At 52.5% G+C, this 9,668-nt stretch overlaps 1 protein-coding gene across 1 annotated transcript in view; it reads right to left on the bottom strand.

Annotated features, from left to right (window-relative positions):
- Positions 1 to 7,132: 7,132 nt before the first annotated feature.
- Positions 7,133 to 9,668, bottom strand: part of LOC120875626 (AP-3 complex subunit sigma-2) — a 42,278-nt gene continuing 39,742 nt past the window's right edge. The window contains exon 6 of the mRNA XM_040257552.1: positions 7,133 to 8,847. Coding sequence (XP_040113486.1) covers positions 8,719 to 8,847 — 129 coding nt within the window. The 3' untranslated portion in view covers positions 7,133 to 8,718. The remainder of the gene's footprint in view (positions 8,848 to 9,668) is intronic.

Here is a 9,668-nt window from a genome sequence, read left to right as displayed (position 1 = left end):
CTGCATTGCAGGCAGATTCTTTACCAACTGTCAGGGAAGAAGCAGGCACTAAATGACACACTCAGGTTCACATGGGGAATCAAGAAGCCAGGCCCCAGACTCCCTCCCACAGAGCCCCCAAGCCTGGAGTGGGTGTGGAGCTCCATGCACGTTGAGAGAGAAACAGAGGTGTTCATTCATTCACTCACAAACAATCATTTAACTGGCAGCAAAAGTGGGTCAGGTGCTGTGGTAGGCACAGCAAAAACAGCAGCAAAAAATAGTTCAAAAAAAAGAGTTTGACGTTACAAACATGATGATGTCAGTTTGACAAGCACCGTGAGAAACAGGGGAGGGCAGGGAAGGTCTGAGAGCAACATTTGTGCAAAGACTCTCCTGAAGTGAGGGAGTGAGGAAGGCCTGAAGACAGGCAGAGGGGATGGCCAGGGCCAAAGCCTGGCCTGGCCTGGCCTCTGAGGCCTTTCTGGGACCACAGGAACCAAGAGCAGCTCAGCAGGGTGGGGCTGGGCTACAGTGGGTGACTTGACAGGAAAGGATTGTCACCCTGAGCACTGTGGCTCAGGGAGGGGCCTGACAGGGAGAGTCCACTGCCATGGGCTGCCAACCTGTGCCAAGTAACTTGCAATGCCAGGTGGTATTACCATATCACTTGCCAGTTTGGCACAGACCTTGGACCCAGGGATTCCTTCTAATCTTGTAATATCATCATGCACTTTAAACAATGATGGGTTGGTTGACACTTCCTAGGGTCCAGGCAAGGGGCCAGCTGGTGGAAAAGAGGCAGGTAGAGGCTGGAGGAACTCGGCAAAAAAAAAAGGAAAGAAAAGAAAAGAAAAAAAGAGGGAATTTCAGTAGAAAACACCCAGAAGTGCCCAGGCCAGCATCTGAGTGGGAGCCACTTCCCGGTGGAGCAGCTGTACCTGCTGGACACACAAAAGTTCCAGAAAAGCTGGCTCAGCACTCAGCATATCAAATCCTACCTTGCCTCAGTTTAGATAAGCTCTTTCCTAGCAAGAAAGGCTTACCTCCCAGGCCATGCATGTTGCCATCTATGGCATGCAGCTACCCTCTGCCTGCCAGCCAGAGTGAGATTCGTGAGGTCTATAGCCAGCTGAGGAGCCACTTGGAGGCTTGGACAGGGGGCTCAATGTCAAGAGCTCAGGTCTGCATGGCTAGAGGAAAACTTCACTCCCTGGTTGCCCAGGGCCAAGGCAGTGACCTTCTGCAATGGGTGCTCTAGCTTGCGGCTATCTCTTGACCTCCAGTTTCACTGCCAGTTCATAAGGGTCGAGGGATGGGGTATGAGAAGGTTCCTTGTCCCTCCCACCTCAGGACCTAAGCAGGAAGAGGCACGCTGAGTCACCAAGCCACAACTGCAACCAACCAGGCCCCATGCAGGCCAGCAGAGGAGCTGCAGTAGCTCCAGGTGTGACAGCCTCCTGGGTTCTCCTCTCTGTTGCCACAGGAGAGGCAGGAGCACCATGGACCACCAGTAGCACCGCCAAGCCCTGGTCTGGTAGCTCCACTCATCAGTGCCTGAGCCAAGCCTATTGGTAGATATTTTGAATATCATCTGAGCCTGGGGAGTCCGTGGATCCAGTCTTTGAGATATTTACCTGGCTCGCTTTCTCAGCTGCCACTAAGGTGCTGAGTCCCGCAGAGGAAGCTCGGGTCACGCTGCGGGGAGGCCCTCACTTCATCCAGTGCCCAGCACCTTGCCCAGCACAGTGCCTGCTTCACGTTTGCTTGTATCGTGGCCTCCATCTTGAAGCTTGCCTGCATCTAACTCGGCCCTCACCCTCCACAAAGAGGTGATGGTCACGGAGGAGCAATGCCCTCAGTAAGCGGCTGGTATAAACGTTGACCCTTTCTGGCCAGGGCAGTTTGCCAAGGCTCTGGCCAGTGTTGACACTGTGAACCTCATGTGCAGGGCAGGGGCTGATGGGCTTGCCGAGCGCCTGGGCTGCAGCTGCAGGAGTTCCTGCCACCCCCACCATCTGAGAAGACAGCTGAGAAAGAGGGGCCTGAAGAGTCTGATCATGACATGGGCTTTGGGCTTTTGACTAAACCTCTTCTGTAACACGTTCGATATAAAAAGCTGAACTCTTACCAAAAAATGAATGAAGTACAAATTGGTCAGTACCTCCTCCTCTTATGTCAGTGAAGTCGCTCAGTCGTGTCTGACTCCGTGACCCCCTGGACTGTAGCCTACCAGGCTCCTCCATCCATGGGATTTTCCAGGCAAGAATACTGGAGTGGGTTGCCATTTCCTTCCCCAGATTATGTCAGCTGTGCCTTTATTCCCTTGGTCTGTCAAAGGCATTTGTTATCACCAATACAGGAGATAACCTTCAACCTGCCCTCTCATAGGTGTGGCTCTGTTCTAGGTGCTCTCAGGAGGCCAGGCTGATATCAGTGTTGAGAAAAAAAGTTAGGTTGCTGCTACTGCTAAATCACTTCAGTCATGTCCAACTGTGTGCCACTCCATAGACGGCAGCTCACCAGGCTCCCCTGTCCTGGGATTCTCCAGGCAAGAACACTGGAGTGGGTTGCCATTTCCTTCTCCAATGCATGAAAGTGAAAAGTGAAAGTGAAGTCACTCAGTCGTGTCTGACTCTTAGCAACCCCATGGACTGCAGCCCACCAGGCTTCTCCATCCATGGGCTTTTCCAGGCAAGAGTACTGGAGTAGGGTGCCATTGCCTTCTCAGGTTAGCTCCTGAGAAAGGCCAAAGCTCCCATGTCTCACGGGAAGCATGACGTCCCTCTAGGACCCCAACTCTTGGCCAGACCCACATGGCCAGAGTTCCTCATCCCAGTCCTGGTCAAGTGCCAACTCCTGCCACTGTGCCTTCAGGGTCTCTCCATGGCCCTGACTCTGGGGGGCATGAATTCTAGGCTGTGTCCCCTGCACTTCTGGTCCCACCAATCACACATTTGTTCTCTGGTGCCTTCAAACCCCTCGTTGTAAGGGAAGCTTCACTTTCCAGATTCCACTGCTTCCCCTACCCCTACTTTATCCAGTGGTGGCCTCTAGATGTGGGGTTTCCTGGTGGCACAGACGGTAAAGAATCTGCCTGCAGTGCAGGAGACCTGGGTTCAATCCCTGGGTTGGGATGATCCCCTGATGAAGGGAAAGGCAACCCACTCCTGTATTCTTGCTGTGAGAATCTCATGGACAGAGGAGCCTGGTGGGTACAGTCCATGGGGTGCATTGTGAGGGTGGGGGGGACAGGCCAGCAGGTTCTGTCCCCAGCAGCCATCTGCGGCCCCACCTTTGATGCCAGGACTCGAGCACCACGGACTTTGGTCTCGCATCCCAGCACCACCAAACCTCTCCTAGCTAACTGCATCTACTTAGGTTCCCATTCCCTCTGCAAAAGCCCCAGTGGTGACAGCAGCCTGTTTATGGACTCTTCCATGGTCTTCATCAATCCTCAGTTAACCCTCAAACACCTCCCGAGGCAGGAGTTACTGGCACCCCTTTATGGATGTGGATGCTGACCTTCCAAAGAAGGCTCTGTACGTCACAGAGCTGGATTGTGACCCACCCTTTCATGACCACCTTGTGGTCTAGACCCGCCCCACCAGGCTAACCACCCTTTCCCAGTTCCCTCATTCGCTTCCTCCCTGAGGGAACCTGGTGGGGGCAACGGCAGGACCGAGACAGGCCATCTCTTCTCAGTCTCCACTCCTTGGCGTCTCGCAAGGGCCCTTCCCACTGAGAGGCCTCCCTTGACTTGAAGCAGCTCCTATCTCAACTCTCCTCTCCCTTCCTCTAGGCTGAGCCCTCAACCCTTTCCTCTCCTCCCTCGGCCACATGACTTGCTCCCAAGGCTCCAAGCACTCTCTCTCTGGGATGGATGTTTGTTTCCTCTCTGCCCTCTCCCGGGTTCCCAGCTGGCTGGCAGACATCTGCCCCAGACACTGTCAGGCAAGTCCGGCTTCACACACCCACTTCCAGACTCTGGTCTTCCTCCCTCCCAAACCACGTCCTCCCCTTGCGTCACGGCCACCTGGGCCCCAGTCATCGGCTCTCCCTTTCTCCTCTCCCCTCGCCGCACAGGCCATCACCTGGTCCCTCTCTACCGGCGGTTCCCAATGCCATTACCCAAAACGCTGACCGAGCAGGGCCCTCGGGAGCAGAAGCTACGAATGACTGCTAGAATGATTTACCACTGGCCTCAACCGCTCACTCATTCCACAGTTATTTACTGACACATACCATGTACACTGCTCATAGCAGCTGGGACACAGAACTCAGCAGGAGAGACGTACCCCACTCTTGAGGGGTGTACTTTTTAGTAGGGGAGGTGAAAACGAACAACTCTAACACACAGGACATCAGAGTCCCATGGAAAATGGGGTGGTCTGAGAGGCCCTGCCTCCCTACAGAGGATGGCTGGGTGTAGAGGGCTGGGGTCAACCACCAAGGTCAAAGGGAACAGAACTCAGGAAAGTATACTCTGTTTTGGTAATAAAACTCCAGGGGCTTTTGTTTCCTAATCTTTTAAATTGGAAACACTTGTCGCTACCAGGGATAGGGGTGGGAGGTGCTCGGTGGTTTGGGGGAACTGAGTGGGAGTTTGGCTCAACAGCCTTTCCTTATTTTTTGTCCACATGAATGTACTGAAACAGGAAAAGAATCTTTTCGGAAAGAGTAATCACTTCTATGGGACTGTTTCTTAAAGGAGGCCTGTCCATCTGCTAACTGCTGCCAGCACTGCAGATGTAGGATCCCCAGTGCTCCCAGCCGGCATCAACTTAACCGCGAGGTCAGCTGTTTGTTAGCCTGTGGCACCAGGCTCACAATGACCACAGTGAGATGGACACCCTTCTGGTGGCAGGGCAGGAGACTTGGGAAGCTGAAGGCCAGGATGTTTGCTAGGAGCCAACATCCTCCTCCCAGGCCTTGCCCATCCCTAAGAGGCTCTCTCCTGGCTATCACTCTCTCCTGATCTTTAAGTCACCAACCTCTGCTGCATTCTATCTGGAAACCCACAGACCACACTGACATCCCCTACAAAATACTGGTCCCCAAGACAGGATTTAGCCAGCAGCCTGGTTTCAGCCTAACTCTCTGCTTTCTTCTCTGGTGAAGCTGGGACCCAAGAGGGCTTCCCTGGGCTGGCTCCATGGAGGTGGAGGTAGTGGGGACGAAAGGCTGGCTCTGTAAGTGGCAGAAGCCTGAGTAACAAGGACTTGAGAAGATTCAAGATATCCTAAGAGTCCTCAGTTTTGACAAGCATAGGGCCATGACCAGATTTCCTAGCAGACCTTAGGTACACTGCACGGACTGAATGCTTGGTGGTGGTGTTCAGCCGCTGAGTCACGTCTGACTCTTTGTGACTCCATGGACTGCAGCACGCCAGGCTTCCCTGTCCTTCACCTCCTGGAGTTTGCTCAAATTCACGTCCATCGAGTTGGTGATGCCATCTATCTCACCGTCCTCCTCCAGATTCGTATGCTGACATTCAGTTCCCTACATGAATGTATCTGGAGACGGGGCCTTTGAGAGGTGATTAGGTTTGGGTGACATCATGAGGGGGCGCCCTGACAGTGGGTATGGTGCCCTTATACGGGGATGGAACCCAGGGCTCTCTCTTCAACATGTGAGGACAGAGCAAGGATATGGCCTTCTGTGAAACAAGAAGTTGGTCCACACTAGGCGCCAAATCTGCCAGCACCTTGACCGTGACCAGCCTGTGGAACTGTGAGACATCGTTTTTTAAGCTACCTGGCCTATGGTATTTTTGAGATAGCAGCTTGAAGACAGGCTGTTTGGAGCATGGGCAGCAGGGCACAGTGGGGTCAGCTGGGGCTGGGAGACGAGTTACTGTTAAATACTCCACGTAACACCGTCACTGACTGCAGTCTCCACATTCAGGCTGCCCGTCAGATACAACCTGAGCATTAGACACTCAGCAGACAGCTGCAGAGGGCAGAGCCTCTTTTCTCTCCATCTTTGGGGGCCTAGAACTGGGCCTGGCACTCACCAGGCACTCCAAGTTGAATGATGGAAGAATATGAGTTGTATTAGTGGCAGTGAGCACTGAAAACCCAGTGTTCTGTAACACTTTAGAAGATCCTCAGTGTGAGCCACGCAGGGCCAAGGACCCCCACATTCAAACCTAGCCCTTCTTCACAACTGACGTCTCTCAGCAGCAATATCTGTGTCCCTCTCTGAAAAAAGGCCAATGAAGATTTCCTTATTATTAAAGTTTATGGCTTTGCTGATACCAGGCCAGAAAGGTTGATTCACAGGCAACTTCAAGTAGTTAATGAACAATTACTGTGGCTCATCCAAAGGGATCAAGTGTTCCAAATCACAGACTAGGCTCAAGTTCTATGTCATTTTTTAGAGGCAGTGCAGGGGATGAGGCTGTAATTTCCACTGCTGGGAGTCTCCAGACCAGTCAATGGTTTGGGGGAAATCACTGGTTTCTGGCAGGAGAGACATTCAGAGTACCCCAGGAAATCCAGGACATGTGGCTGTGCTGTAGCAATGCAACGGGCCATAAAGCAACCAAGAAAAACAACTTGGTGGATGTACACATAGCCGATTCACTTTACTGTACACCTGAAACTAACACAACATGGTAAATCAACTCCAATAAAAATTTTAAAGAGGAGAGGAGACTCGGTTCTAGCTTTGTGACCCTCAACATGAAACCCTGGGCTTTGGTTTTCTCATCGGTTCACTGCAGGCACGTGGAAGACCTTCCAGTTCTTACACTCTTTCATGCTTTCACTGGCTGCTTTAGAAAACTGAACCTGTTTTAATCACAGCTTCTGAGAAGCTATCTACAAATTGTGAGGTTTCCTTATCCATAAGAAAGAAAATAAAATTGGGAGAAGCCATCTTGAGCAGCAGAAAAAAAAAAAAAATGAACCGCAGATTTAGGCAGTCAGTCTCAACTCTTAGCCCTGTGTGACCTAAAGCAAGTTACTTGAGCTCGCCAAGTCTTACTTTCTTGACCTGCAGAATGAGAGATAATAATGTCCGTTGTAAGGATTGTGGAAGGATCTTGCTCATGCCATCTTACAGAAAGTATAAAATAAATAACATTTTCCTTCTTTGTTCCTATTTCACTTTAAGCAAATTATGAAAGAGGAATGTGAATAGGCTGAAATGTCTGTTTAAAAAAAAAAACTTTTAAAAAGAACATCAGAGGCTTTGACATTGGATAGATATATTTACCTACATTTCCCTCTTCCCACATAAGTGTATATCTTCTGAGCAACACTGCCCATCTCTGAGGTTATTGAGGTTCCGAAAGACTGAGTCAAGAGGCTACAGGGAATAAAGGACACCCACCACAGGAAGCACTGTTCAAAGCGGGAGAAGACATGATTCGACACATGGTCTTGTTGGGCACATCTCAGACAGGCTCTGCGACAACATCAGGAGGCCTGAGGAAACAGTCTGGGCCACCAGCCGGCAGGCACAAGAAGTCCCCAGGCTGGGAGACTTAGTAGCATGGCACAGAGAGCTCCCTAACCTCGAGGCAGCTCATCAAGGCACCTGAGCCTGGCCCTGAGGCAGTGCAGGGGTAAGAGGCACTGCTCCAAGGAGCAGCTCCATCTCTAAGATGACCAACCACAGGCACAAAGACCCTCACCACATGGGAAATATTTACAGGTTTCCACAGCGAGCTCTAGTGAACTGTCACCTTAGGGCGCAGGGCAAGCCCAGAGCGAGCTCAGGGAGGGACCCTCTGAATGTGAGGAAAAGATGCTGCGCTGCCACAGGTCTCAGCCAGCACGCTGCCCGTGTCCCAGGTCCAGAACAGGGGGCCCCGGTTCAGGCTCTCATGCTCCACAAGCTGGTGCAGACTGCAGTGGCTTTCCACCCAGAGAACACCCATCATTCAGAACACAGCAACTGACCCATCTGCTCCTCGGGAGGAGAATGTATTTTAAACCTAGCACAGTCACAATTCTGAGATGTTCCACATGTCAGCTTTGCCTTCTACAGACATGGGGTGCTGCCCCTTTGACGGGGACCACTCTGGCTGTGGGAGTACCCTCCCTAAGGGCAGAGATGTGCAGGCAGGCAAGCAACAGGCTTACAAAGTGGACTGTGTCCTATACACACACACAGCTGGGCGAGCAGAGCTGGGACTGTGGCTGTGGGGAACGCAGGTGGGGGTGAGAAGGCTGGGCTGTGCCGAAGGATTCTGGGTTTGCCAAGCCCAGGAGAGCCAGCAGGCCACTTTGGATCACCTTCAACTCCCGTCCTTGTTTGCCATGCACCACGTTTCCAGATCTAGGGGGTCAACCTGTTCCCAGCTACGGCACCTCGCCATCACAGTCAATGCTGCAGGATCTCAGGGAGCCTTCAACTCAAGGTTGAAGCCTCGAGTCAGCACATATCCTCAGGGTGGGGTTCTGGGATCGAGGTGGGGAGAGGGCTCTCACTACAGTCCCCAATCCCTGGGAGTGGCTGCACACGGGAGGGAAAGGGGGCGTGTGACTTGGGCACCTGACCCCCACTGAGGTAGCCAGGGCCCCTCACAGTTGCCGTTGCCGTGTGTCCGAGAGATGGGCAAGGCCACACGTGTGAGAAGGCTGGCAGTGGACACAGGGCTCTTTCCTGCTCCAGGACAGTGGGGGCCAGGGCCCAAGGCTGGACTCCTTGAGGGTGTAGAGCAGGTTATGCTGCAGGGCTGGCTTGGCTCTGCTGGCTCCAAGGACTCAGTTCAGCTGTCCTCCAGTCTCAGACAAACTGGGACAGGTTGGGGACCTTGATGTTGAGATCGCCAATGTTGATGTTCCGGGGCATCTCTGGCAGGTTGATGTTCTTCACAGCGGACACTGCCCGGGCAGGTGCAGCTGAAAGGCCACCCTGCAGAGATATAAAGGTGGCTGTGTGATAAACTCTCACTGTCATCTGCTTAATGTTTTCACAACAACAAAAAAACAAGTGAAAGAGGGAGAGAAAATGTCCAAACTGAGTACATGTAACACAAGCTTTGATTTTTCCATCCTTATGCCTCAAAGGTGGCCAACACAGCTCTTAGGTCAGTGGGTTCTGCAGTAAAGGGGCCCACACTCTGCACCCCGGAACACGTGCTGTGTCTCGTGCAGTTTCCTGGCCCCAGCGCCCACAGTGCCTGGCACACAGGGGCTGCTCAACAGACGCCCACTGAAATAACCAGCATGGTTTAACCAAGTTGTCTTCAGTATCAGGGTCACTTTTCAGGTTACGAAACAAAAATACAAGACTTTCCTCAACAGACTGAAGACTCTTAACAGACGAGTGCAGTCACAGGGACATTCTTAATGGAAAAAGGAATGTCACAGCTTAGGACAACTGCTTGCCAACTAATAATGTGAGATGGAGAAGAGCTGGCTTTGGAAATGACATGTGGCCACAAGATGGGGGGAGGCCACAGAGGAAGTGGAGCACACACAGACACGGAAGGGCTGGAGACAGTGCGGGGAGGAAAGGTGCCCGTGGCGAGCCCCAGCCCTCCAGTGGCCCAGGCGTGCAGAGAAGGGGAGAAGTTGACAAGGACACTCTCAAAACCGTTTCCTCCTTCTCGACCACTTTCCGGATCCTGACTCCAATCCCACCCTTGCCCGGCAAGTCTCTGTTTCCTCTAGTTTCCAAACCTCTGGCCTCTGACTCACTCACTATTCCTGGAAGCTTCCCAGGCTGCATTT

This window comes from Oryx dammah, unplaced genomic scaffold (assembly GCF_014754425.2).
Source record: "Oryx dammah isolate SB20612 unplaced genomic scaffold, SCBI_Odam_1.1 HiC_scaffold_16, whole genome shotgun sequence".
Taxonomy (NCBI): domain Eukaryota; kingdom Metazoa; phylum Chordata; class Mammalia; order Artiodactyla; family Bovidae; genus Oryx; species Oryx dammah.
Note: the sequence above shows the minus strand (reverse complement) of the source record. Positions and strands in the feature narration are given on the sequence as shown.